Source organism: Cynocephalus volans, chromosome 4 (assembly GCF_027409185.1).
Source record: "Cynocephalus volans isolate mCynVol1 chromosome 4, mCynVol1.pri, whole genome shotgun sequence".
In the NCBI taxonomy this organism is placed as follows: Eukaryota; Metazoa; Chordata; class Mammalia; order Dermoptera; family Cynocephalidae; genus Cynocephalus; species Cynocephalus volans.
In genome coordinates this window covers 102,549,980-102,577,213 of record NC_084463.1, presented here as the reverse complement: position 1 = coordinate 102,577,213, position 27,234 = coordinate 102,549,980, and the positions used below count along the sequence as shown (strand labels likewise).

The window sequence follows — 27,234 nt, the reverse complement described above, 5'->3', positions numbered from 1 at the left end:
AGAGTTACAGAGGGAAAGACAGAAGAGACAGAGAGTGAGAGGTAAAGAGGGCAGAGGGCATAGAAAAGGGCAGAGGCAAAGGTCAGAAGAGGCAAGGCCTAGCAGAGAAGGAGAAACAGCAGATGTCAAGGACCAAGTACTAAAACCCCAGGACAGGTCCAAATAGGAGGGTCAGTTAACTGCAAGGGCTACAGCGGTCCCTGGAGAGCAGCTGGACACACCAGAGATCTGTCTCACTTCTGACTTCCAGGTACTGTCCACACCATCCTTGCCAGCTGGGCCTAATGTTGCCCTAGGTCTGGCCAGGAGGCTTCATGGCCAGAGACCTGCCCCACCCCTTGTTGTAGCAGGACCATGGTACCCAGGGGCCACCACCGCAGCCTGCGCCTTCTGCTCCTGCTCCTGCTCCCTCCAGGTATGAAGCTCAGTAAACCAGCCCTGGCCTCTCCTGGCACTGCTGCTGTTCCTTCCCATCCTCCCCAGATCTGTCTCCACATGGTCTCTCTTACCCTTCTCTTCAGCACCTGTTCTGGGAACAAGCTGTCTATCAGGGGAGGGTTTGGGAAAGGGGTGCAGAAGAGAGTGAGAGGAGATTTGCCAGGCTGGGGTGAAAGCAGTGAGGCGGGAGCTTCCAGAGATAGGGCTGGAAAAGTCAAAAGGGCCAGATCATGAAAGGCCTGAAGGCAAGACCAATGCTTTCTCCGCAGACAGTGGGGAGCCACTGGAAAGTTTTAAGCAGCATACAAGCCTGGTCAGATTTGCATGTTTAAAAGCTTGATCTATCGGAAGTGGGGAGGGTAGTAGGAGAAGGTGAGCCTGAGGCAGGGGAGCTCTGACAAGTCCGCTGCTGCTACTGTTGCTGCCACTATGGTCCAAGTGAAAGAGAGTGGGGCCTGAGCTGGGGAGGCGAGGACGGAGTCAGCCAAGTCAGGAGATGTTTACCAGGGTTTGACACACCTGACAAGATCTGGAGACTGGTTGGATTGCAGGAGGAGGAGGAGGGAAGGATGATTACAACATTTCTGGCTGAGATCACTGGGGGTGCTGTTTGCTTATAGGGAACACCGGACAAGAAGCAGGTTTCAGAGCATGGGGGGAGGAAGTGAGTTCATATTGGACCTACAGAGTTTAAGGTACCTGTAAGAAACTCAGGAGTGGATTGTGGTATACATGGGTCTGGAGCTCAGGAGAAACATATGGGCTGAAAAAAAAGAAGAGAGCCAAGGACAGGATTTGGGGGAACAATATTTAAAGCAGGGACTGAGGAAAATGTGTGTCATGAAATCTTACTGAAGAATGTGTTTTCAGGAGGGAATGTCCTTTAGTATCAGAAGCTTTGAAGAAACTATCAAGTGCAAATGGAGAAGTAGAAACAGGTTTGAGAGACTGGAGGGGGTGGGGCAATGGGGTTCAGAATGCCCAGGTGACAGTTTGGACTTCTCTGGCCTATCTGGGTCCCTCTAGCACTCTGGCAGGGCAGGTAGAATCCAGGTCCTTGGGAAGGAATAGGAGGGAAGAAATCTGTCAGCCTTGCTCCAGAAGATAGATATCAATTCACTCTATGGACTTTACCTCATCACCCCTGGAGGCAGGCCAGGGAGGAATTAAAGCCACAGCTAGAGGGACAGATGGCAGACATCAGGACCACTGGGAAGGCTGTGCGATAGTGGAGCAGGTGACAGTCCCCATCCCTGGGAGTGGAGGGTGTGAGCAGAGGCCCCTGTAATAATGTCATGGACAACCCTTCTTACTGATCCTACAGAGTGCTTGGGAGCTGAGGGAATGCTGGCTCACAAGCTGTTCCGTGACCTCTTCACAAACTACACAAGTGCCCTGAGACCTGTGGCAGACACAGACCAGACTCTAAATGTGACCCTGGACGTGACATTGTCCCAGATCATTGACATGGTGCGTTGTGTGGTACAGCTATGCAGTGTTACCTGTAACAGTGTCAAGGAACGAAGGGGTGAGAGACAAGGATCATTCTCTATAGTCTTTTTCTGTAAATGTTAATATTAACAACAATGATAACAGTTACTAACTGCTGGGTACCCCCTGCCCAATACTTTGCATACTTTAACTCACTGAATCCCTGCAAAGCAGAGATTATCACCCCATATAACTGCTGAGGAAACTGAGGTCCAGAGAAGAAAGAACCCACCAAGGTCACACAGCAAGGTCAGGACCGGGTGAGAACTGGACTTATGGGCAAGTTGGCTTTGTGGGTGCTGATCAGAGCCCTATAGGTGAGTGTACACAAACTGGGGGGTTTGTATATACATGTATCCACAGCTGTGCCCACTCTCTTCCCCCCATTAGGATGAACGGAACCAGGTGCTGACCTTGTACTTATGGATCCGGCAGGAATGGACAGATGCCTACCTGCGATGGGACCCTGATGCCTATGGTGGGCTGGATGCCATCCGCATCCCCAGCAGTCTTGTATGGCGGCCAGACATCGTACTCTATAACAAGTACTGCCTGCCTGGGCCCCTCTCCTCTCCTACCCTCTTTAGAGTTGCGCTTAGCCCTGGGTATGCACTGATCCCCTCTCCCTACCACCTTACCCGTTGCTATGCCGCCCTGGAAGCTTTCCCCCAGGACCCTTGTAAGCTGCCAAGAGTTCACGGTCCCTCCTGGCACCCTCCCACTTTAGGCTGTCCCAGGCTAATCCAGGCTGAATATTTCCTGGGACCCTACTGTGTGGTCCAGGGCCAGTTCTGTGTCTTTTGAAGACAGGTGTCCGGGGCACAAGTGTCTCTCTGTGCCCTTCCAGGCCAACTCTGAATCTCTCAGGGGTCCCCAAGAGCCTGCTTAAGGATCTCTTTCCACCAGGGCCTAGCCCTGAGTCTCCCAGCCAACACGTGGCTCTGCGTATTTTCCCTGGAGCCCCCAAGGGATGTCACTGTGCAGCCCAGAGCCACTTCCATGTTTTGCCGAGGCCTTTTTACCCTGTCCTAGGCTAGAGCTGCGTCCCTTTTGGGCTCCCTAGGCGCCGCCCCTTGGAGTCCTCCAAAGGCAGAGGGCACTCCCCTCCGTGCTGCCCGCAGCTGCTTTGCTGCCGGAGGACCCCTCTACCCACAGAGCCCCTTCAGGCGTCGGCCCCGCCCCCACGCTCCTCGGGCCGCCTGGGTGAGCCCCGCCCCGCCTACCCGCAGGGCGGACGCGCAGCCTCCCTCCTCGGCCAGCACGAACGTGGTGGTGCGGCACGACGGCGGCGTGCGCTGGGACGCGCCGGCCATCACGCGCAGCTCGTGCCGCGTGGACGTGTCGGCCTTCCCGTTCGACGCGCAGCGCTGCGGCCTGACGTTCGGCTCGTGGACGCACGGCGGCCACCAGCTGGACGTGCGGCCGCGTGGCGCAGCCGCCAGCCTGGCCGACTTCGTGGAGAACATGGAGTGGCGCGTGCTGGGCATGCCGGCGCAGCGGCGCGTGCTCACCTACGGCTGCTGCTCCGAGCCCTACCCCGACGTGACCTTCACGCTGCTCCTGCGCCGCCGCGCCGCCGCGCCGCCGCCTACGTGTGCAACCTGCTGCTGCCCTGCGTGCTCATCTCGCTGCTCGCGCCGCTCGCCTTCCACCTGCCCGCAGACTCGGGCGAGAAGGTGTCGCTCGGCGTCACCGTGCTGCTGGCGCTCACCGTCTTCCAGCTGCTCCTGGCCGAGAGCATGCCACCGGCCGAGAGCGTGCCGCTCATCGGTGAGCGGGCCGGGGCTGGGGAGAGTGTGCAGGTCTCCACCAGTGCTGGGGCGGGAGCTCAGTGCTCGGCCAAGCGTGGGGCCGGGTCAGGGCCTGGGTAACAGAGTGGCTCCGCCACAGTGTGTGACAGGGTGTGCATCCTGGGTGCGTGTCTTCATTTTGACGTTGAAGGGAAAGAGTAGGCCCCTGCCAGGGAAAACATCCCTCGCCGTTCTATGAGCGGGAAGGAGTCGGTCTTTTTTTCTTTTTTTTTTAAAGATGACCGGTAAGGGGATCTCAACCCTTGGCTTGGTGTTATCAAGCCAGTGAGCCAACCCGCGGCCATCCCTACACAGGATCCGAACCCGCGGCCTTGGTGTTATCAGCACCGCACTCTCCCGAGTGAGCCACAGGCCGGCCCAAGAGTCGGTCTTTTTTCAAAGCTTTGATGGAAAAAGATCCCTACCCCCAGTCTCATAATAATAGGCAAAACGTATCAAGTGCTTGCTATGTGCCAGGCACTCCCCTAAGCACTTGACATTTATTAACTCAGGTAAGCATCACCACAAACCTATGAGGTAGGTTCTCTTGTTATCAGCCCAGTTGTACAGAAAGGGTAGATGTTTTGCCCCAGGTTGTGCGCATAACTATTTGGGAGTGTGACTTTGATGGATTGTGTGAGTGTAGTCTCTAGCAGCAAGGAATGCAGTAGGAAGCAGGGAGACTCTGAGGACGCACTTGTGGGAATGAGAGATGGAGAGAACTTGGCCCTTACTTTCTTCCAGCTTCCATCCTTTGGGCTTGGAAGGTCCTGAGAACATCATGATGGGTTTCCTACTATTTGTGTGGAAGTGGTTGGGAAGCCCAGGATCCCCAAGTTCTTGTTTTGGGCCCCAACTGGCTCTCTCTCTCGTAGGGAAGTACTACATGGCCACGATGACCATGGTCACGTTCTCCACAGCACTCACCATCCTTATCATGAACCTGCATTATTGTGGTCCCAGTGCCCGCCCAGTGCCAGCCTGGGCCCGGGCCCTCCTGCTGGGACACCTGGCATGGGGCTTGTGTGTGCGGGAACGAGGGGAGCCCTGTGGGCTGTCCAGGCCACCCAAGTCATCCTCTAGCCCCCAGCCTCCTGAGGGAAGGGCTAGTCCCCCAGCAGGCCCTTGCCACGAGCCACGGTGTCTGTGCCATCAGGAAGCCCTATTGCACCATGTAGCCACCATTGCCAACATCTTCCACAGCCACCGGGCTGCCCAGCGCCGCCATGAGGACTGGAAGCGCCTGGCCCGTGTGATGGACCGCTTCTTCCTGGGCATCTTTTTCTCCATGGCCCTGGTCATGAGCCTCCTGGTGCTGGTGCAGGCCCTGTGAGGGACTGGGACTGGGTCCCAGGGTCAGCCACAGCCACAGCCCATCAAGACAGGGATGGCAAAGACCTGGTCATTGTTGGCCCTCAGATAGCCAGCCAGTCTCCCCCCACTGCTCCCCAACTTCACAGTCCATGAGGGAACATTCAAGAACAGAATCTGCCATTCTCCTAATTCCTAAAGAGGAGGAACTCTAGGAAGGTCAAGATCAAAGTACAGCCTTGGAGGGCCAGAACTGAACATCCATGATGGGCATCAGAGCTTTTAGTGGTAAGAGTGCAGGTTATTATATAAGAAACAGAACTGCCGTATTTCTTCTCTTCCTTCCTGTGTGGCTGTTGTTATAGGGACTTGGTCTTGCTTGTCCATGTCTAGGAGTTAAGGGAAGGGGAGTGGGGATTCATGGTCTGGTTTCCAGAGCAGGAAGCCACACAGACATTTAGCCCCAAAGCCCCAACTCCTAATAAAGTGTGTGCCTAGCACCTCTTCCATGTCTTGTCTTACCTTTGGGGCCCATGGTGGTGGAAGTTGCAGATTCAGGTTTGTCTGTCTGGAGACAGAAACCTCAGGACTCATGGATCAGAGCAGAAATTACATATTTGCTGACAAGAAAATGACTGGGATTTGACTGAGCCCCTGAGAGAGGCCTGAAGCTCTCTCTGCCATCTCTCCTGCTCTCTGTTCTCTGGAGTTAGATACTGTCAGTCCACCCCATTTCCACACACTGATGTTTAGAAAGCTTGACAGTGTCCAAGGCAGGGACAGTGCAGGGATGAACCGTTCACAGGTATTTGTTCCTTTCTGACTTTCATGCATTTCCTGGCACCACCTCTACCTCAGACCCAGTCCCTACCCTCAGGAAGCTCACAGTCTGACATGGGACACAGACATGGACGTGGTGTAGGGAAGGACACGGGCCCATGGGAGCACAGAGGCAGGGCCCCTAACCCAGCCAAGTGGGAGAGATCAGAGAAGGCTTCTTGGAGGAATGAATAGGCGCTTTCCAGGTGGACATGTGAGGCATTCAAGTAACACCATAAAGTGCCATGGCCAAGTGCTTTTCCCCCCAGTAACTCCCCAAATGAGTTGAAGTCTCTTCCATCTTCAAGTGAGTTGCTGTTGGTCTTGGAATCCACCTACCTCGATTCTGTTTCTATCCCAGAGCCCTGGGTAGAGTAAGTCCCAAAATTCTCTATTTTTCCACCAGAAGAAGGCCTAGAGTTCCCTGCAAATGGGTTTGCCAGGGATCTTGGCTACACTTAAAGTACACACATAGTCAACATCCTCAGGTTGGGCAGAGGTGGCAGGCAGGGCTGTTCAGTGTCTGATGGATCAGCGGTGGCCTGGACTCTCTGGAAAGGCCCCCACCACAAGGAACCAGAGCAGCAGCAGGAGGAACCAAACTGCGGAGAGGGGGCCCTGACCCATGGCTGCAGAGAAAACAGCAGAGAGAGAGATTTAGAAGCAAAGTGAGGACATGAAGATACAAGATGGAGAGACTAGCAGAGTGAGCTAAAAGACTGATACACAAAATGCAACGGGAGACAGATGAAGAGCAAGAATTTAGGGAGAAAGATGGACCGAGATGAAGAGACTACTGAGAGTCCCTGTTCCCCTTCCAGAAGTCATTAGGTCCAACCCCCTGCCGTCTGTTGACACATATGAGGCATTGCAGGGTAGGATGGAACATGGGGTGGAGATCTGAGTAGGATCGAGTGATGCCGAACTTGGCTCCTCTGCCCAGACCCTAGAAGGAGAGGTGCTGGGTGGTCTGAGTGGGAGGGGGGCAGATTTTAAACATTTCCTGTGCCTGAAATTACATCATCAGAATTTAAAGAGGAGGCCTGGGTTGGAGGCTAGAGATCTGGCTTCTGGTCCTGGCTCTGCCATTAACTCGCTCTGTCACCTTGGGCAAGTCTCTTCTGTCTTTGGGTCTCACTTTACTATATAATGAGAGTAATACTCCCTGTTCTGCCTCCCTTCGATAGATTATTGTGCAATAAGGATAAAATGAGATGATGTCTAGGAGGGGTGGGGCATCTTGGTGCAGGGGTTCAGAGTCTGGCTTTAGAGCCAGGCTATCTGGACTCTGCCCCTTTCCACCAGTGTGGCATAGGGCGGGTTGCCGCTCCTCTGTGCCTTCGTTCTGTCTTCTGTAGAACAGGGCTGGTAATGCTACCTACACCACTGGAGTGTGGGGAAGAGTAATGGCATGGTTTGCCTGGAACTATGAGTGTTACTGCATCAGAGATCATGGTGGGAACAAACTGGAGGCTGGAGATGCTTCAAGGCCACTGCTCACAGCCCAAGAGAGGGAAGAGAGACCCAGAGCTGCAGGAGGAGCTGCCGTTCCTTCCCCAGCAATGGCCCATTCCTATCTAGAGAAGTGGTGGCCCAGGTAGGCACAGCAGGTAGTCAAGGGAAGAGAAGAGTCACAGCTGAAAGGGACCTGGGGATCATCTGGTCAAATTTGATTATTAGATAGGGAAACTGAGGCCCAAACAAAGAACGGGTTGGTCATACAGAAAGTTAGGGTAGAGCTTGGACTAGATAGAGCCCAGGCCTCTAGCACCCCAAAGCCTGGCCTTGACCTTCAAAGGTGGGTCCGAGGGAGCCCTGAGGGCAGTCACAGAGCCAGTGGACTCTGCAGCTGAGGGAGGAGAAGGCCCAAGGCAGGGCTTTGTGGGGAGCAGCCCTTCCCATCTCCCCTCAGTGCAGCCTGAACCTCTCTGGGGTCTGACCAGTGGCTTTCTCCTGTGAGGGAGGAGCAGGCCCAGCCTGGAGAATGGGAGTGTCTTCCCCCCTGACCAACACCCATACACACAGATTCATCCTCTGGGGAGATCAGCAACCTAAATAGGGGCCTGATCAGGAGACTTCACTTCTTTTGATAAAGGAGGTTGTTTTCCTTATAAGAGGGAAATCCAGGTAGGGTTCCCAACCCCAGGGCAGCCTTCTCATCCCCAAAGTGAGTCTCACAGATGCCTGCAGCCCTTACCTGAATTCTCCAGATGGCAGGGCCCAGACTTGCACTTGTCTGTAGGAGAGAAACAGTAAAGAATCAAAGCCTCAAGCATTCTCAGGATGGGAAGTGACCTCAGGGTCCTGGGGGTCCAATCCTGACTTGCTCTAGGAAAAGCTGGTACATTTTCTCCTAATTCTATTCCCCTGTGGTGGGACATCCCTGAACTAGGTTTAACTTGACCCATGAGCAGCTGGGCCAGGATGGAGCCAGCCATCAAAGCCAGGGACTGTTCTGGGGCACCCCTGCACCCTTGGCCTGTGACTTTGCCTCCTTGCCACACTCACCTCTCCCTCTCCCATGCCTCATCCTGGCCAAGGAGGGGCTGGTATGTGTTCTTTGCATGTCTTCCTCCCCTTCTGTCAACTCACACATGCTCGTGATGCTGTCCAGGGTGGAAACTGAAGCCACACTGGACCTTCTCCCATTTTAGGTGAGGTCTCAGTTCCAGCCAACTACCTACCCCTAACTATGGAAACTGGGCCTCACTCAGTTGGGAACAGCAGCCCACCACCCCTTCAGAGATGAAGAACCTGGGTGCATCCTCATGATTCCTCCACTGGCCAGTTCTGGGGGGTGGACAGGAGGAGCACTTGACATCTGCCTGACCTCAGCCTGAACTGGAACTTAGGGTCACAACACCCAAGTGCTGTCTCACCCCCTACCCCATCCAGCACACGCTACCACCCATAATTCCTATTCAACCTCATAATGTGCTCCTCTTGGAACTGAAGCTAGGGTCTTACTCATTCTGGCAACAGCAGTCTGGGTGTCAAACTGTGGCTAGAAATTGATTCCCTTTCAGTTTCCAGCTGGGAGAAAAGCCTGGTCTGGTCTGTTTGTTCCCTCAAATGGCCAAAGACTTCTGCCTTGGTCAGGAAAACTTCTTTGGCCTCCCAGCCGGCAAGTGGCCAGCTTTGCTCAGATACCTCCGGGGACAAGAGTGGACTACCTGAGAAGGTTATGTCTCCCTTAGATGGACGGGGTGGAGGGGCTGGTAGACACAACTGGATCCTCCTCACTGGTTGTTTGTTTTAAATACTTAGGTATGTGTCCCTTGAACACAGGGGCTGGGGGCTGGATTTGCCAAAGGCCCTGGTGGATGGGGGAGGCCTGCTTCCTGCGGAGGTGCCAACCCTGCGCGCAGCCTCACCTTTGATGTACTCGCAGTTGTATGTGCTGTGCTTGCCCCGGGCCCGGAGGTAGATGCGGGCGGGGCCCTGGGCTGGTCTGCTGGCATTGACCACCTGGAAGGTCTCGAAGGGGGGGATCAGCACCTCCTCCTCCCCAGGGAAGAAGGAGTAGCTCCTGATAGGGGCCCCAAGGCAAGTCCAGATGCCAAAGAAGGTGTCCTCACCAAATCTCTGGGCTGCAACATTCTGCAGGGACGCAGAGGCAAAGCCCCCCAGCCTTACCGTGGCCCTGGGCCCTGCTGGCTGGAAGCGCAGACCATGCACCCCTCGGAACACCTGGTGGCACCGGGGCGGATGCTGGCCTCTACCTAGCAGCTGTAGGGCCTCAGTCAGCAGGAAATGGAGTGTCTTGAAGGAGAAGTGTTGGAGGTAGTAGGCCCGGGAGCGGCCTGCCTCACGCACAGCTGTGTTGAACTCCTTGTGCAGGGGAGTGTTGGCTGTGTAGGCCAAGAGGGCCACCCCGTGCTCATCACGGAAGCCTGGGGGCGGTGGGGGGAACCGTGTAGGGCTGGGGCCCCACTCTGGCCCCCAAGCCTGGCGCTCCTGCCATCGGCTGCTTGCCAGAGTCCAGCTGTCTGCATACACTTTGTTGGCCTGGAATTCCGTGTGGTTGAGGTCGGGGAGAGCTGCTGCCATGGCTACTGCACAGCCAGCATACTGGTCATCAAAGGAGGCCAGGGCCATGTCCAGGGGCATTTCTTGAGAGAAGAGGTCTCGTTGTGTGATGGGGTGGCTTTGGGCCTGAGGGGGCGGGAGTGGCAAGGACGGAGAGGATGGGGACCTGGGAGAGTGAGACCCCTCTCATCCTGCTCCTCCCCCCCCATTAAGGTAGGGCTTGTACTGCTGAGAAAGGCACTAAGGGCCACAAGCACACCTGGAAGGGAAGGGAATTGGGGACTACTGGCTGCAAGCTCCCCAAGACCAGCTTCTGGACCTGTCTCCTTGGCCTGAGCAATTCCCAGGGAAAGATCAGGCATTCTTTCCTCCCTCTGTTCCTCCTTCCAGAGTTCAGAAGAAGCTGACAGCTCACCTCTGTGCTAGGATGGGGACAGTAGAGAATGACCATACCTGAAGTGCTTGCATGATGCCCATGAACAGAAGTAGCAAAGACGTCATGGCAGGAATCTGCATGTTGGAGGTGACCCTGTGCAAGTTGCTGTCTCTTTTGGGGTCTCAGTTTCCTCATCTGGAAAATTGCAGTGTTAATCTGTATAGTTTAATAAACATTAGCTGACACCTAATCTGTGCCACTCCCAGTGCTTGGCACTCAGAGTCACAGGTAGAAATGGAGGATCAGAAGAGAAAGAGAACCCTTCTCTCTGGAAGGAACGTGGGAGACTTCCTGGAGGAGGTGACATGTGAACAGGGTCTTGCAGGATGAATAGAACAAGACATCAGCAAGTGGAAACTGGGAGAGAAGATTGGAGTTTGGGGTGGGAAAGGAATTTTAGGCAACAGGAATGGAAAGAGCAAAGGTATTGGAGGTAGGAACTCTGAGGATGTAAAGAGTGAAAAACTCACCTAGTTTTGCAGAACTTGCAGTGTGGGAATGCTAGGAAGACTGGGGCCAGTCATAAAGGACTCAGCTGCCACAGTGAGATGTCTGGGCTTCACCTCACTGGGGACATGAGGCTGGAACAGGGACAGGTCCAGGAGTGGTCAGCTGGTGGGGCCATAATAAGACTATAGGGATAGACTTAGAGCAGGGCCTGGGGATCCAGAAGCCCTCCTCTCCCTGAAGACCTGTTGTGGACTGAGCCCTCTTCCCCCGAATCCTGAAGTGCTTCCAGGGAGGGACAGATACAGACCCCCAGCTGCTGGGGGAGGAAGGCCTAGAGGAAGAGAAGAATACATAGGGTACCTGCCTCCCCCAAGGGAAGCAGAGGAAGCCATAAGCTTCTGGCATCCTGTGGGTGGATACACTGAGGGCCTGATGTGGCTCCAAGAAGAGGGTGTCCCACCGTTAGGTCAGGATTGGCATGGACGGCTTCTGAGTCAGCGCTGTTGCTGTTGCTGCTGTTGCTGGTCCTTTTTCTTTTCTGTTTATTTTATTACAAAGTAATGCTTGCTTGTTGTCAGGGGGGAAAGCATATGAACCACAAAGTCCAAATCCTCTTCTTTCTCCATATCCCCATTCCCACTGTTACCCACACCTGCCAACGTGGAAGGGGTGGCCAGTGATAACAGTGTCTTCAGGACATTTTTCTAGATATATAGAAATAATGCAGTGTTTACTTACTTTTTTATTTTTTGTTTGTTTTTTGGTGGCTGGCTGGTCAAATAATATAATATTTAAAAGTTCATATACACACGTAGTTGTCTGCATGAAGCCTGTTTTGTTCTTTATTGTCATTTTTTCAGAAATCAAAAGGGAACATGCTTACACATACATATATTATAACCTTTTTTCTTTAGGAAACACTATATCATGGACATCCTTCCATGTCAGTACACACATATCTACCTAGTTCGTTATAACGGCAGTGTGGTATAGTTAAACCATAACTTATTTAACCATTTTATAACTAATGGACACTTAGGTTTTTTCCTTTTTTTTGCGGCTGGCCAGTACAGGGATCAAACCCTGGACTTTGGTGTTATCAGCACCACACTCTAACCAGCCATGTTTTCAGGGATCACCCTGTGCTGCCTCGGGTCCAGCTGCTCTTGGCAAACAGCCCTGCAGTAGGGATACTGGAGCTTTCCTAAGCAGCCTACACGGTTCCTTTAATCCTGAGGATCCTCCTGGTGTCTCCATTGCAGTGCTGGCTGCCAGTTTCACTTTGTTGATGAGGAGGAAGCTTTTAGAACAGGGCTGATGAGTCCTTCAGTCAGGTAAGTTATTGCCAGTGCACACGCCAATGCCCTCTATCCATACATACCATCTGTTAGAACTGGTACCATAAGTGTGGAATATGTAGGTTAGAACTTTGAATGGGGCTGGCCGGTTAGTTCAGTTGGTTAGAGCATGGTGTTATAACACCAAGGTCAAGGGTTCAGATCCCCATACTGGCCAACTGCCTCCCCCACCAAAAAAAGCGCTTTGACCAGCCAGTTTGTTTGTTTGTGGAGATGCCTCATTGGGATGTGTGTGTGTATGTGTGTGGGTGTCTTTGTCTGTATATGTGGCAACTGTGCACACTATCCATGCTATTACCTGGGGGCCTTTGGATCCTTTTCCATGCTTGTTGACCTTAAGATCATGGGGAAAGGTTGTGCCAACTTATAAGCCGTGCATGGCTTGGTGGAAGGAAGAAATGAATCAGGTTGAGTGCCCGCCTCAATGACATCAAACTGTCTGGGAGGATTTGGCCTATTTGGTTTTGCTGAGGAGGGCACTGTGTCAGGTTGTGATTATTACAGGTGGATATAAATTTCCCCAGTGGCTTGAGGTGCTAGCAGCATATATACATCAGGAGCCTGGCCACTTGGTGACTGGGCCAGTGGAACTCATGCCTTGTTCTTCATTGGGGAGCTTTTTGTGCAAGGGAGGGACTGATTTTCCTAGCTGAAACCTTTTTGATGGTCCTGTGACTGAATTACTACTAGCTGCTTGCTTTTTTTTGTTTCGTGGTAATTTTTACTATACCCCATCTTCTCTGACTAGTGTTTGGTGTTGGTTTTAGGCTTTTCATGTACAAAATCTTAACTGAGTGAAATCTAGTGGTATTTGCATCCTGGCTAATCATAAGAACTTGCCAGTTGGAAGTTAGCGCTAGGTTTATAACAAGAGATCTAGGGTGTGGGGGAATAAAACCTGGCAAAGATATAGGAGATTCTGTGTTGATCCCTGCACAAAGTCCTCTCAGATGCATAATCGCTAAATGGGGCAAATACAGTTGTATCTCTATGAATTAAAAAAAAAAAAAGGATGTTTTTTTATTGCAACAACACATGGCTGATGTTAAATTCAGCGGAATGTTGGCCTTTAAATGGATCTGTGAACTACTATACAGTTTTGCAATTAGAACTATTTTGTCAGAGGTCTGGAAGGTGGGACGAGGTTCCCTATGTCCAAGCTTTTATGCTTCTCCATAATCAGGAGAAGTAAATAAATTCATGGTTCAAAGGAAAGTTGGTAAGGACTCTCAGAAATACCAGAAACTGTTTCAGAGCTAGGAGATTCTGAAGCCAGGGAGGTTGAAGATCAGTTTTTATTAGAAACCCTAAATCCTAGATCTGGTTCCCCTCCTGCCCCAGTTGATCCTGAGCCCGTGGGGCCAGGGGGCCCTGATGCTCCTCTGTATCCACTGCTGCCAGGAGATTAAGATGCAGAGGTTCCCACCCCCAAGGCCCCTTCCTCCAAGTTATCAGGAGGCTGGAATGATTTCTCCTCCAAAGACCCACTAGGGCACCCAATTCAGTCAGGGCGCAGGCTCATACAGAGCAGGGCAATTCCTCTCAAAACAATTCCCCACAGGGGGCTAAAGCTCAGGGCCAACCTGCTGGTAATTTCTGGATCTATATACTTTATTTTATTTTATTTTTTATACACCATCTCCAATATCAGATTTGATGAATTGGAACCCCCCCCCATTGGGAGGACCCCAGAAAAATGACAGAATTGTTCACAAGTATATTCAATACCCATTGCCCCACATGAACCAACATCCAGTTCTTAATGAATTATGTTGCTGACAGCTGATGAAAGGAGGCTGGTCATTGATAAGGCAACTGAGGAGGTCCTACAAATACACTAAGAGGACCCTAAAGGGACCCTTGATCCAGCATTTGTCCATTTGAGGACTAGCAAATAGACTTTACTCAGATGCCCAGAGCCACCAGGAATTTTAGGTATTTGTTGTAATGGTAGATACTTTCTCAGGATGGATAGAAGCCCTTCCTACCTGAAATGACCGGTAAGGGGATTGCAACCCTCGGCACAGTGCTGTCTGCACCACGCTCAGCCAGTGAGCGCACCAGCCTTCCCTATATAGGATCCAAACCCGCAGCCTCAGCGCTACCAGTGCCGCACTCTCCTGAGTGAGCCACAGGGCCGGCCCTAAGGACATTATTAAAGGAAATAATTCTAGGGCCGGCCTGTGGCTCACTCGGGAGAGTGTGGTGCTGATAACATCAAGGCCACGGGTTTGAATCCCTATATAGGGATGGACGGTTAGCTCACTTGGGAGAGCGTGGTGCTGACAACACCAAGTCAAGGGTTAAGATCCCCTTACCGGTCATCTTTAAAAAAAAAAAAAGGAAATAATTCTAAGATTCGGATTGCCAACATCAATACAAAGTGATAATGGACTTGCCTTTATAGTTGAAGTAATACAAACAATACGTAAGATTTTAAAGATCACTTGGAAGCTACATACCTCTTGGAGGCCACAATCCACTGTGGAGACAGAATAGATGAATCATACTTTGAAAAAGACTTTAGCCAAACTTTGTCAAGAGACTCATTTAACTTGGGACAAGGCACTTCCTCTTACCATGCTCCATACCTGAGTAGCACCCAGAAGCGGACTTATATTGAGTCCTTTTGAAATCATATATGGAGACCCTGCCAAGCCAGGTTAAGTTTAAGTAATTCTGAACTAGAAAATGAAGTTTGAGTAAAACAGTATGTAAAACAATTAAATGAAATGTTATCTTTAATCCATCAGTTTGTCCTTTCCAGGTCCACTTTATCTCACTGATGACTCACTAAACCCCTTTTTATGAGGGAATAAGGTATTACTGAAGTCTTGGAAGGAGTAAGGTCCTGATCATCAATGGGGAGGGCCTCATGGTGCTTTAACAACCCAGTCTGCCTTAAAGCTTGCAGGTATAAAGCCCTGGATTCATCATATGCACGTCAAAAGGGCTCCTCCCCACTGGAATTCAGAGACAATTCCAATCCTCAGTGGAGTTGTAAACCAGTGGAAGACCTGAAATACTTATTCAGCAAAGTAAAATAAGTTGAGGGCTGAGCCCGTGGCGCACTCGGTAGAGTGCTGCGCTGGGAGCGCAGTGACGCTCCCGCCGCGGGTTCGGATCCTATATAAGAATGACCGGTGGGGCCGAGCCCGTGGCGCACTTGGTAGAGTGCTGCGCTGGGAGCGCAGTGACGCTCCCGCCGCGGGTTCGGATCCTATATAAGAATGACTGGTGCACTCACTGGCTGAGTGCCGGTCACGAAAAAAAAAAAAAAAAAAAAGAATGACCGGTGCACTCCCTGGCTGAGCGCCGGTCACGAGAAAAAAAAAAAAAAAAAAAGTAAAATAAGTTGGTTTTTCTTTCATCCTATACAAGAAATAGAGAATGTTCCCACTTCTTGTCTTAATTCCAATAGTCCTCTCTGTTTGATGCCACCCCCTCCACGTTTTAAACCTGAAGAACATTTTTGGGAAATTGCTGATCTTACAAATCTTCCTCTTGGACATGCATATGTTATATGGCATGATCTCAATAACAATGTAATGAAAACTACTAGATGGAATATTTCAATTTTAAATTTAGCCAAAGGAAATTCTACTTTTGGACACTTCTAAAAGCTGAGCAAGCTGTGACATGCTATAAGAGTATTTGCCCAACAATAGTACTGGCAGACTATTGGGGAATTTTAATCAGAAGGAAGACTGTGTCACTATAGAAACCGATGATGAGAGGCTTAGAGCTTTGCCTGGATATAATGGAAAGAAGATAGTGGCTTTATGCAGAAACTGCCACAGCAAAACATGTTCTGAGACCCCCCCCCCCAACCCTGTGGTTGTGGATGCATGCCCAAGGCTCAAAATAATAGAGTCTTCAAAATTCAGTTTACAGGGGTAAAATGGTGAGCAGAGATATTTGACAGTGCAAACTCAACCATTAGGCCAGGTTGATTATGGGAAGCTTCTGGAGTTTGGATATGTTGTCCCCTCCAAAACTCATGTGGAAATTTGATCTCCAATGTGGCAGTGTTGAAAACTGATTGAGTCATGGGGGCGGATCCCTTGTGAATGGATTAATGTGAATGAATGAATTAATCCCCTGGGGGAGGGGGGATTAATGAGTGAGTTCTTGCTCTATAAGTTCCTGCGAGAGCTCGAGAGCTCGTTGCTTATATGATGAGACTGATTATGAGTGAGAGAGCTCGTTGCTTAAAACGACCCTGGCACCTCCTCTCTCTCTCTCTTGCTTCCTCTTACCATGTGATCTGCTGTTCCTGCCAGCTGCCTGCCACTTTTCCATCATGCATAGAAGCAGCCTGAGGCCCATGCCAGATGCAGCTGTCCCAGAATCGTAAGCCAAATAAACTTCTCTTCTTTATAAATCACCCAGTCTCAGGTATTGCTGTTATAGCAACACAAAACGGACTAAAACAGAAGTGTTACGGAATACTTAGACAAAAGCCTACTTAGGAGTGACATCTACGCACCTGACAATGGTTTGGGACACCCAGAGATTCTGGGTCACTTCTGTATTATCCCAATTGGGCTAAAGCTATTAATATAATTTGGCAACAACATTTGTGGTGGGTGCACCAGAATTGGCTCCCACAGAGGCTAAAAAGAGATCTCCCAGGGAAATGGGAACCAGCCTCAGCATTATGGAACAGGCTGAATTTGCAGCCATTGAAGACAGGCATTCCCTGGAAAAAGCCTCTTTATCCAAGATAAGACATATGGAAGGGATTTTATTCCAGAAAGAAGGAAAAAAATGGGAAACAGCACAAAAGGATAACGAGGCCATGTTAAGTGGGTAGAAAAAACCCAACAAACTGTGCAGTCTTATTTTGAAACTCAGAGGGGGCAGTGCACTTGCATGCTAACTCAATAGGGACTAATGACCATACTGATACAAATGGAACTGAGATAGCTATGAGAGAATGGCCACCATGCACACAACTGACACCAAATCTAAACATCTCTGGGAGGTTTATAGGCCCCCTACATTATGGAAATTCCTGGATGGTAAATGTGACCTTAGATACTGTGTCCTTAAAGCCCATGTACCCAGATGAAGTAAAACCCAGAGTTACTCAGTGGTGCAGTTAGAAGGCATTGGAACTATTGTTAATCACTCCAGAGTCCCTCCCATGGGAAGTTGTTGGACCATTTTAACCTATTCAAACACATGGCAGGCAGCCCATTTCCCTTTCTGACTGTGAGAACAGGAGAGGACAATGGCTTTGCCCTCAAAATACTTGGAACCCTGATTTCTCTCAAGTATGACCTATAGTATCGACTCCAAGAAACTGATAATCATCAAGTCCTTAAGGTTAGCAGAGGAACTGTAAAACTGGACCTAAGTCTGAAACTATACGGATATGAAATTGTGTCCCAGGAAAAATCTTTCTTAAAAGCTTGTCTTTTAGGGCCGGCCCATGGCTCACTTGGGAGAGTGTGGTGCTGATAAGACCAAGACCATGGGTTCGGATCCCTATATAGGGATGGCCGGTTAGCTCACTTGGGAGAGCATGGTGCTGACAACACCAAGTCAAGGGTTAAGATCCCCTTACCGGTCATCTTAAAAAAAAAAAAAAGCTTGTCTTTTGGGGGTGGGGGGTTAGCAAGAAATTGTAAAGAGCCACAAAAAACGATTACATCATGCAATGTTGAATATACTAATTATCTTGATTTGAGCATCACATATTGCACACAGGTATGGATATTCAATGCTGTACCCCACAGATATGTACAATTATGTTTCAATTTTTAAAAAAACCCACAAAAACAAAAGAGTGAGGTACCATGTTGGCCTGTTAAAACAGAAAAGTGTTTGAAAAATATTAAGGGTTCAATAAATATTTATTAAATTTAAAAAGTTTATCTGTTTTTGTTTCCCACATTATGCTCTTGTGCTCACTTAGATGTTATATACATAAGAATTAATAACTAAGTTCTGGTTTTCCCACTTTCCCAATCAACCTGTAAACAAAGGAATTTCTGGGGAAGGACAAAGAACTCTAGCTGACTATTAACTAACTTTCTTGCTTGAGGAACATTGCCTTCACACTAGTTAAGGATCTGAGTCAGATATTTTTATGTTCCATTGTGTTTGCCTGAGATTATCATCTTTGAGTTCTCACTAGGAAATAAGAACCTCAGCCTTGAGACAACATCAAGGGCTTCAAACTGACCAATCCACCAACCTCAGACTCCATGATGCCAAGCATCCAGTCCATTCTGAGACCTTGACATGTGATTCAGACCACTTGCTGATCCCATGACAGACCTCCCCTTTGCTTATAAGACAAACCCTTACCTCACCTTCCCACCTTTTCCCCTTTATAACCCCCAGACCAGGTATCAGAAGATGGGATGATTTTAGCCTATTCATCCCCCAGTTGCCAGTTGTTTGAATAAAGGTTCCAATCCGTGCACTAACTTTTGGGCTTTCGGGTCACTTGTTAAGTGCAAGAGGGCAGCCGAGCCTGTTGCCAGTAACGTGATCTCTTCAGCCCCACCACCACTGCTTGGCTTCTGCAGTACAGAACAAAGTTCTAGACAAGGTTCTAGACAAGGCTCTGCCATCCCCCCCCCTCCCCGCCCCGTGGCTCTGCATACATTGACCTTGATGAACATTCCCTTATGGCAGTGCGACCTCAAATCTCTCTCTAGGAATCCCAAACTTCCCAGTGGCCCCAAACCTTCCTATGTATCCCAAATCTCTCCATGAAAGATTCCCTGAAACTTTTCATTACTCCTAAAATTCCACCACTAACCTCTCAAATTTCACCTCAAAAAAATCATTCCCTGCCCGGTGCCCAGGAGGAGGGTGGTGTGCCCCTTACCTAGGCCTTCTCCAAGGTTGGGGGGGCTGGTGTTGGTCTCCTGCAATGGTCACCAGGGGAGGGGGAAGACAGCTTTCTCCTTTATACTGTCAATCCCAAACACTCCTCATACCTCCCCCACACAGCTGCTCAGAAATGTGACACTCCCCCATCTATTTCTGGATGTCTCCTCAAGGTTCAGGAACACTAGCCCTGCCCAGTGTGACCTGGGCCAGTGCTTTTCCCATAGTACACTTGATCATAGCTAAAAGGCTGAGAAGCAATTGCTCTTCCCGTAAAAAGAGGAATCCCTGAAGCCAGAGAGAAGGGGGGCTGAGGCCCTGAGGATACAGGCTGGGACAACTGCCTCCTCGCTGGATTTGGCCCTGTGGTCTGATCATCCAACAGGGAGAAAGAGAGGAGACTTCAGGTCCCCTGGCCTTAGACAGCATCTCCTTATAGTTTGTTCCTTTCATGTGAATATCGAGACTTAACATGAGGTGCAAGGAAAGATTCAGATTAAGGAGGCTGGGCTCTGGGTCCCAGCTCAGCCCTGTCTTGCTGTGTGATTGTGGAGGACTTTCTGTCCCACTTGTCCAATGACTAAATTTAACTCCATCTCTTGGAGCCTTTTTGGAACCGGAGGGCAATTCCCCAAAGCCAGAGGGTGGAGAGGACAAAGCAGTGATCCCAGGTGCTGTCCCAGCTGACCAAGCTGTCCCCAGACAGTATCATTTGTTCAAGCAACTGCAAACACTCAGGTTCCTCCACAGAGACAGCCTGGCAGAATATGTAAGCAAATGCTGTTTTTAACAATAAAAGTAAACAGTAGAGTGACTCTTGATTTTCTAATCTAGGAGGGCTTTGGAGTGGCTCTTCTCATTGGAAGGGGGCAAAAGAACTTGTTTTGAAGCTATTTTCCTAACAAGCACTGTTTTGTGGGGATGCCACTCTTTCCACCTCTCTCCCCACATTCCCCCAAGCCTGGACACACAGTTCATCTTCCTGTTTGGTCTACAGGAAGAATTTTTGGAGTAAACAGGATTCTAGGTGAAGAAAACTCTTTATTTGACTGACAATCAGAGAGCATGGGAGGACAGGGATGGGGTAAATTAATGAGCCAAGCTAGGAGGGAGTCCTTTGGGTAGGTCTAACCTTTCCCATGCCTACCTCAGCCCCATCTTTTAAAGGCAGCACCTTTTAAATCCTGACATTCCGGCCCCCAAGTCCTCTAGCCACTCTGAGGGAGTGACTTCCCCCCTCCTCCAGGCTCTGGCAGTCAGAAAGCTCTTCCCTGAGTGGCACACTAATTCATCAGCTGGCCCCTTCTCTCATTACCTCATGGGGCATCCAAAATTCAGAGCCAGGTTATTTATAGACAAACCCAGAAGAGAGGGGGGGAAGGCTAGTGTTTGTAAACATGGGACATGGGGTCACCTAAATCTGAGAGGTCCAGAGAGAGTATCTGAGGGCTGGCACAGGGCTGGGCCCCGAGGATCCGGATCCCAGACACAGAGCTCTGCTGGTCCAACCCTGCTGATGGGGGAGGGGGAGGGGATAAAGCGAAGGGAGGGGAGCGGGTGCTGCACAGATGCCGTAGCACGTGAACCACCGTGTGGCCCGTATGCAAATTCAGTATCAGCGAATACACACATGGTGACCTCTTTACTGGGGGACAGAGGGGAGGCCGACCCCCGCGCGAGGTCTTGGGGGTGGGGGCGCCTGAGACCGAAGTCTCACAAGTCCCCTCCTCGAGCCTGGCCTTACTCAGAGCCGAGGAGGGTCCTGGAGAAAGAACGCACGGTCGTTGAGAAGGGGGGTTCCGCCCCTCAGCCCCTTCGCCCACCACTGCCGCTCCCCACCCGCGTGTCTGGAGCTGGGGAAGAGGCGTCGGGTTACCTCCGCGGGGGCTATAGTTAGCTGCAGGGACTTTATCAGCAGGACTCCGGGGACTGCGCAGCGCCCGCCGGACTGTTGTGAGGCTGCCCCACGGAAAAGGAACCAGAACACCCAATTGAGAATTTAAAAGGGGGTTTTATTGGCCTGCCGGCGACTGTTCCTCCAAAAAAAGTCTTGGAAGGAAGCAGCCCTGAATTGAAGTTTAGAGGGACTTTTAAAAGGTACATTTTTACATTAGTCACACAGTTAAAGTTATCATATAGTTACATACTTATCATCTAATCGGGGAGGCCGAGCGCAAGCTGATGACAGAAGCTGAAACAAGCCTGTTCGTGGCTCAGGGACAGCCTGGGTGGGGAACGTTAAACACAATTCAAGCTTCTCTACGTGCAGGCTAATATGTAGCTTTTCACGTCTATCAAGGGGGGCTAAAGAGCCGAGGGGGATTTTTAAACAATAGCATTTTTTAAGCAATTCAAACACCACTTAAACTTAATTAATCTATCTTGTCACACAGCAAACAATAACAATTTTTATAACAAAATTTAAGCAATTCAAACACTTAATCTACCTTGTTACACAGCAAGCAGTTTCGCAGCAGCGAATTGCGTATGTTATGAGTGGGGGTCTCCCTGTCTCGTGACATCAGCACCCCGCCTGCGCCATCCTGTCAGCGTTCCTTCCCGCTCTCGGCCTCCGCAACCTCCAGGTGGGTCCTCGGTCCCCTGCCCTCTCCCCACTCCAGGCGGAGCCAAATTACGGCCCCACCTTTAGCGTCTCAAAAAAGTCCCCGGACAAGAGAAGCTGAGTGTGGGGGCGGCGGGAGTCTGAGGAGCGTAGACTCGGGGTTGTGCTGGGGACGGTAAAATTCAAGGCCCCGCCCACCCCTTAGGTCAGCCCTTGGCCCCGCCCACGCCCCGCCGGGGCCCCAGTCCTGTACCAGGGACCCCTCACGCCGCAGGAGAAAGGGTCCAGGGCCTCGCCGGGTCCCAAGCCCATCAAAGCCAGTTCTCCACCGCCGCTGGTCCCGCCCTCATCCGGACCTCGCCCTCCTAAGTCTCCCCCAGGGATGATGCTGATGGCTCTGCTGATCGCCTTCAGCTGCCTCGGCTTCCACACCCTCTGTCAGGTAATTTCGGGGAACTTCCCTACCACAAAGCGGGCAGTTGGTTGGGGGCAGGGACAGATCTTAAGAAGGTGGACTGGGGGCTGACTCCTCAAAACTCTCTCCCAGGGACTCGTCCCTGGGATTACACTCCTCTTAATTCTCTTCCTCTCAGGAACCTCATCCTTGCAGGGAGCCCAAGTTCCCATTTCCTCTCCCTGGACCCCCCACCTCACCCCCAGCTCTCCCATGATCCTCCTTCCTTCATATTACCCCTCCTTAGGGACTGCATCCACCTTCTCCCCACTTCTCACCCCCCATCACAGCCTCAGCCTAGGCCCACCTGGTTGGGCTACCTGTGTGCTGCTGCCCTGCAGCCCTGCCCAGGCCAGGGCTTCACCTCACGTGCAACTCCCACCCCAAGTTTGGGGATAAAGGCTTCCAGAGCAGACGACTTGCCAGTCTCAGAGCTGACAATGATCTGGCGTGGTGGCTGAGCACCCACAGGGGCTTCCCAAAGGATGAGAGGGAAAGAGTGGGAGGAGGATGGGGATGGGGGTCAGGTAATTGGACATTGGCTGTGTATTTGTATATCACCTACATACCGACTCTTAGAACTGAAAAAGCACTTGGAGGTTGTCTAGCCCCACCTCCCACTGCGTGCAGGAACCTTAAAAGACTCCCTTAAAACTTAAAAGACCTCTTTTGGGCTGTATAGAAGTGAAGACTTTTATGCTATTCACATAATAACTCTGTGAAGTTGGAAGTAACCTCAATTTATAGGTGGAGAACCTGAAGCCCAGAAAAGTTGAGACTTGCCTAAGATCCCACAGTTAGTTGGTGGTGAAATAAGGATTTGAACCCATGTCTGTCTGACTCCAGTGCCTGTGTTATTTAAGCCTCTTCTTGGGCTCTTGCCAAATTGCATACACCAGATATTTGGGCATAGATATGAGATTCTGTGTTTCTGAACTGATCTGCCACCAGGACCCCTGCCCAGTGCTCTGAACTTACACCCTTTCCTGTGTGGCCCCTCTCTTCCTTCCTCCATAGGCCCAGGCTGTTTCCATCTTGACCTTAGGCATGGCTCCAGACACCTTCGATGATGCCTATGTGGGCTGTTCGGAGGAGATGGAGGAGAAGGCAGCCGTCCTGCTAAAGGAGGAGATGGTCCACCACGACCTGCTCCGGGAATCCTGGAAGGCAGCCCAGGAGGCCTGGGAGCACAGACGTCGCCAAAACCTCACTCTGCCCCCCGGCTTCAAAGCTCAGCATGGAATGGCCGTTATGGTCTATACCAACTCATCCAATACCTTGTACAGGGAGCTGAACCAGGCTGTGCAGAGGAGTGGTGTCTCCCGGGAGCACTACATGAGGCATTTCCCCTTCAAGGCCCTGCATTTCTACCTGACCCGGGCCCTGCAACTGTTGCGGGGCACTGGGGTCTGCAGCAGAGGACCTGGGGCAGTGGTGTTCCGAGGTGTGAACAGCCTTCGCTTTGAACCTAGGAGGCTGGGAGACTCTGTCCGCCTGGGCCAGTTTGCCTCCAGCTCCCTGGATAAGGGCGTGGCCCGCACATTTGGTAATGCCACCCTCTTCTCTCTAAGGACTTGCTTTGGGGCCCCTATCCAGGCCCTGTCTGTCTTTCGCAAAGAGCGTGAGGTGCTGATTCCTCCCTATGAAGTCTTCTCGGTCACCACCTTCTCCCAGGATGGAATCCAGAGCCTAGTGACTCTCTGGAGCAATAACCAGACCTGCAGCCACTTTAACTGCGCCTATTTGGGTGGTGAGCTGTGCATGGGGGAAGCAGGACTGTCAGGGTGGGTAAAATAAGACAGGATGACCCTACACAATCCCCAGGGCCTTCAGGAGGTCCACTTGGTTAATGGGGAAAGTTGAAGGGTAGAAGTCAGCTGGAGTTATTGTCCTCCATGACTCAGGTTCTGTGAGGTCCTATAAGTGTTCTCCAGATTTGTGAATATTCTCAGATGATTCTCTGTGTTCTCGGTATGTTCCAGCTGCTATATAATCTAACAGACCAACAGAACCTGGTTAAGGAGGTTAGCAAGCAGATGAAAGAGACAGGAGGACTGCTTCAGATCTCAGGAGGACCTGGACTTAATGGGGCTGACAGGGCAGGGACAGGATGGAGGAGTGATGGAGCTGGGGTAAGAGCAAGGATGGATAGGCAAGCTGGAAAGATTTCCCAGTGGAAGGAGGAGATAGGGAAGTCAGAAGTTTGCCTATAGGTGAAGGGAAAGATGGGCTGAGAGGGAGAATGGCCCTCCTGAGGTCTGGTGGGAAGGAAGTTGGGGGTGTGAGAGTTAGCTTCTATGGATCCTCACGGTGCTGTCTTCTGCAGGGGAGAAGATACGGGACTGTTTATCTATACCACGTGAGTCGCCCTCCTGCCTCTTCCCTCAGCTGCTTCGATCCCCCCTAGCCCTGCTGACCCCTTCATCTTCTTTTCTTCTCTCTCCAGTAGAGGGGCAGCCAGAGTCACCCTCCAAGGGGGCCTTCTCTCTGCTCTCCTGGAAGACCCTGCTCTTGGTCCTTGGGGGGTTCCAGCTCTCAGGAGCTGGGCTCTGAAAGTCCAACACCTGCCACTTAGGAGTCCTGGGAACTGGTAATCTTCATATGAAGAAGGGGGGCTTTGAACAGCCTCAAGAAGCAAGAACATGGTTCCAGACGCAGCCCCAGCAGCCATCTCCCCAACCAGGATGTGGGGAGACCTGCAGCCATGGCAGGGTTGAGGGAGCCTCGTGATGTGGTGAGGACTTCCTGGGACAAGCAAGGGAAGTACTGTGAAGGCTACTTGATTAAACAGTGTTGCAGTGTGGAGACATGGAACTTTATGATTGGTTTATTCATACCAGACTGCCCCACTCTAGTCTTGCCAGACTCAGGGACTGAGGGACTAAAAGTAACTTCTGATCCCTCCTAGACACGGTCCCCTGTGCAGACCCCTATCACACACTATAACTTACAAACCCAGAAGCTTTAACAGCTAGAGAGGTCCTCACAACAACCATGAAGGCAGGAAGACGGATCCTCAGCCCTATTTATCAGATGAGAGATGCAAAGCCAAGGAAAGAAGCAACTGGGTCCAGGCCAGAGTTGGTAATGAACCCAGGCCTCCAGCCTCCTGCTCTACAACTCTTCCCACAAAAGATCTGAGGAAGTCCAAGTAGGAGCCTAGGCCCAAGCTACCTGGGACCTTAGAGCAAGCCATTTTTCTCAGCCCTGCTCCCAAAAAGGTCCATTTCAGGGAGAAGTTGGGGGAGGATCTCAAAACATCAAAAGACAGGGATTCTCACACTCTGGAGGCATCTGCCATCCATAACAGAAACTTTATTGAGGCAAGGAAAGCAACATGGGCTCCTACTAAGTAGCCCCCACCCTCACCCATCTAGACTGCCGTTCTGCAACAGAGCAGGGGAACTCCCACTGCATCAGGTCTCCCCTTTGGCCCCCAAATCCTCCTCCTGGGGTGGGTCCCCAGCCCCCTCTGCTTCCTGTTCCCTATGCACTAGCACATGAACTTGGGAGGAGCAGCCAGACTCTCCAGAAGCTGGAGTCCCAGCCCCTCCAGTGTCCTGAAGCCCACTTTCTGAAGATATCTGGGTCCCCACAGTCCCTGGCACTGTCAGCTCTAGGGTCTCAGGGATGGGAGGGCCCAGGTTCTGGAAGCTGTTGCGCACTCGGGTGATGTAGCGACTGAGGATGCTGGCACCGTCAGGAGGCCGGAGTGTCCCTCCCTCTGCCAAGGTCCGTCGTACACCAGCTACCTCACTTTGAAGTCGAGATACTGTCTTGGTCAGCTCTGTCAGTCTGTTGCCCAGGTCTGAAGGAGATGGAGTATTGAGTATCATCTTTCAGAAGACGAACCTGTCCGGTACCTGTTCTATCCTCAACAGAACCCCAGGGGACACCCTATCTGGGGTTTCTGAGGGAAGAGAACCGGAAGAAATGAGTAGGCAGAACCTGGGGCAGATGAATCTGAGTGGGAATGGGAGATAGTGAGTTTAGGACATATAAAGAAGGAAAGTCTTGTGAGCCAGAAAAGGGATGAGACATCCCAGGGATAGTATTTTAAGGATAGGATTTGTACATCTGGCCCTGTCAGCTCTCTCCCCAATGCACACTTGGCCAGCTTATACCCCTTTCAGGGTTCAGTTCGAATTTCACCTCCTCTTTCTCCACTTTCTGGTATGCTATCCTTCTTCCTTCCCATGATTCCCACGATCCTCACAAAATGATAGGCTCTTTCTGTCCTTTGGGCTCCCACTGCAATTTGTGTCTCTCTTAGCTAAGCACTTTCTGCCTAATACAATGGTTTCCTTTCCTTGCTAGACTGAAAGCTTTCCAGGTGTCCCTGCCCTACACAGTGCCTCCTCCCTCCAAGACAGGACCTGGAACACAGGGGTATATAGCAATGAATGCTGGTCAAATGAGTGAATAAATAAGTGAATGAGTGAATGAATGAATAAATAATGAATTGAGTGAATGGATAAAGAAGTGAATGAGAGAATAAATGAACACATGAATGAAGGCAGGAATAAGTGATGGAATGAAATGAGTGGAAAAAAATGCCCGAATGGGTCAGAGGGGAATTGAGTGCAAGGGGCCACACTCTGCAGGTAGGATGGGGCCACATATAAATGAGGCTGGATGATGAGCGTGAGTCTGTGTGTGGGGCATTTATCCCATAGGAATGGGATTGGCTTGCAGGTGGGCAACCTTTCCGACGGGTCTCCTCAAACTCGCGCCGGGCAGTCTCTATGTAGCGCTGCACCAGAGCCTTGATGACGCGAAGGCGATAGGATCCATGCTCTCCCTCCCCAGGCCCTGCCCCTGCCCCAGGATTAGCCTGCAATGGGAGGGTGAGAGAGGTTATCCACCCCCAGCCTTCCTCAAATCATTGCTCCAGCCCCACCCCTGTGCCCTCCCCATCCCACCCAGGCAATAAAGGACCAAAGCAAAGTCTGCAGACTTTTCTGTCCCTGAAGGCCACACACCTAGATCCTGGTCTGCCTCCATCTCACAGGGCAGTCCTGGAAGTTAGGAGGATAGGGGGCCAAAAGTTGGGGAAGGGCCAACTCTGAGGGGACCAAGGTAGGGGTGGGGGCAAGGGTTGGGAAATGGAGTGAGGACGGGAGAACCCCCTACAGACCTGGCAGTAATGCTATTCTTTTTTTTTTTTTTTTTTTTGTCTTTTTGTGACCGGTAAGGGGATCGCAACCCTTGGCTTGCTGTCGCCCAAACCGGGCTCAGCCAGTGAG

The 27,234-nt window shown here is 51.1% G+C and overlaps 4 protein-coding genes across 11 annotated transcripts in view; 2 read left to right on the top strand and 2 right to left on the bottom strand.

Moving 5' to 3' along the window:
* The first annotated feature begins 354 nt into the window (after window positions 1-354).
* Window positions 355-5,161, top strand: CHRNA10 (cholinergic receptor nicotinic alpha 10 subunit). Its single transcript, XM_063092980.1, is given in 6 exon segments — window positions 355-415; window positions 1,763-1,908; window positions 2,320-2,474; window positions 3,159-3,498; window positions 3,501-3,699; window positions 4,595-5,161. Coding segments are annotated over 6 exon segments (1,359 nt in total). The 3' UTR covers window positions 5,053-5,161.
* Window positions 4,180-19,088, bottom strand: ART1 (ADP-ribosyltransferase 1). 4 transcript variants are annotated; one of them, XM_063092983.1, is made up of 6 exons: window positions 18,970-19,088; window positions 18,564-18,658; window positions 10,332-10,449; window positions 9,224-10,004; window positions 8,047-8,085; window positions 4,180-6,478 (listed from the first exon to the last, which is right to left on the bottom strand). In XM_063092983.1, the coding sequence occupies exons 3-6, from the start codon at window positions 10,392-10,394 to the stop codon at window positions 6,381-6,383; spliced, it is 981 nt and encodes a 326-aa protein (XP_062949053.1). In that variant the 5' UTR covers window positions 10,395-10,449; window positions 18,564-18,658; window positions 18,970-19,088; the 3' UTR covers window positions 4,180-6,380. The 4 variants fall into 4 exon arrangements, with proteins under 4 accessions (XP_062949053.1, XP_062949054.1, XP_062949052.1 ...); XM_063092984.1 differs by lacking the exon at window positions 18,564-18,658 and adding an exon at window positions 10,785-10,895; XM_063092982.1 differs by lacking the exon at window positions 18,564-18,658 and having other exon boundaries at window positions 10,332-10,470.
* A 1,526-nt stretch (window positions 19,089-20,614) lies between these two features.
* ART5 (ADP-ribosyltransferase 5) lies at window positions 20,615-24,802 on the top strand. 5 transcript variants are annotated; one of them, XM_063093638.1, is made up of 6 exons: window positions 20,615-21,068; window positions 21,431-21,556; window positions 21,740-21,976; window positions 23,006-23,534; window positions 24,315-24,347; window positions 24,438-24,802. In XM_063093638.1, the coding sequence occupies exons 3-6, from the start codon at window positions 21,917-21,919 to the stop codon at window positions 24,539-24,541; spliced, it is 726 nt and encodes a 241-aa protein (XP_062949708.1). In that variant the 5' UTR covers window positions 20,615-21,068; window positions 21,431-21,556; window positions 21,740-21,916; the 3' UTR covers window positions 24,542-24,802. The 5 variants fall into 5 exon arrangements, with proteins under 5 accessions (XP_062949708.1, XP_062949707.1, XP_062949706.1 ...); XM_063093637.1 differs by having other exon boundaries at window positions 20,616-21,068; window positions 24,435-24,802; XM_063093636.1 differs by having other exon boundaries at window positions 20,617-21,068; window positions 23,006-23,738.
* A 514-nt stretch (window positions 24,803-25,316) lies between these two features.
* XNDC1N (XRCC1 N-terminal domain containing 1, N-terminal like) overlaps window positions 25,317-27,234 on the bottom strand; it is a 33,746-nt gene continuing 31,828 nt past the window's right edge. Inside the window, exons 22-23 of the mRNA XM_063093110.1 lie at window positions 26,693-26,822; window positions 25,317-25,796 (exon numbers count right to left, since the gene is read on the bottom strand). Of these exons, the coding sequence (XP_062949180.1) occupies window positions 25,405-25,796; window positions 26,693-26,822 (522 nt within the window). The 3' untranslated portion in view covers window positions 25,317-25,404. The remainder of the gene's footprint in view (window positions 25,797-26,692; window positions 26,823-27,234) is intronic.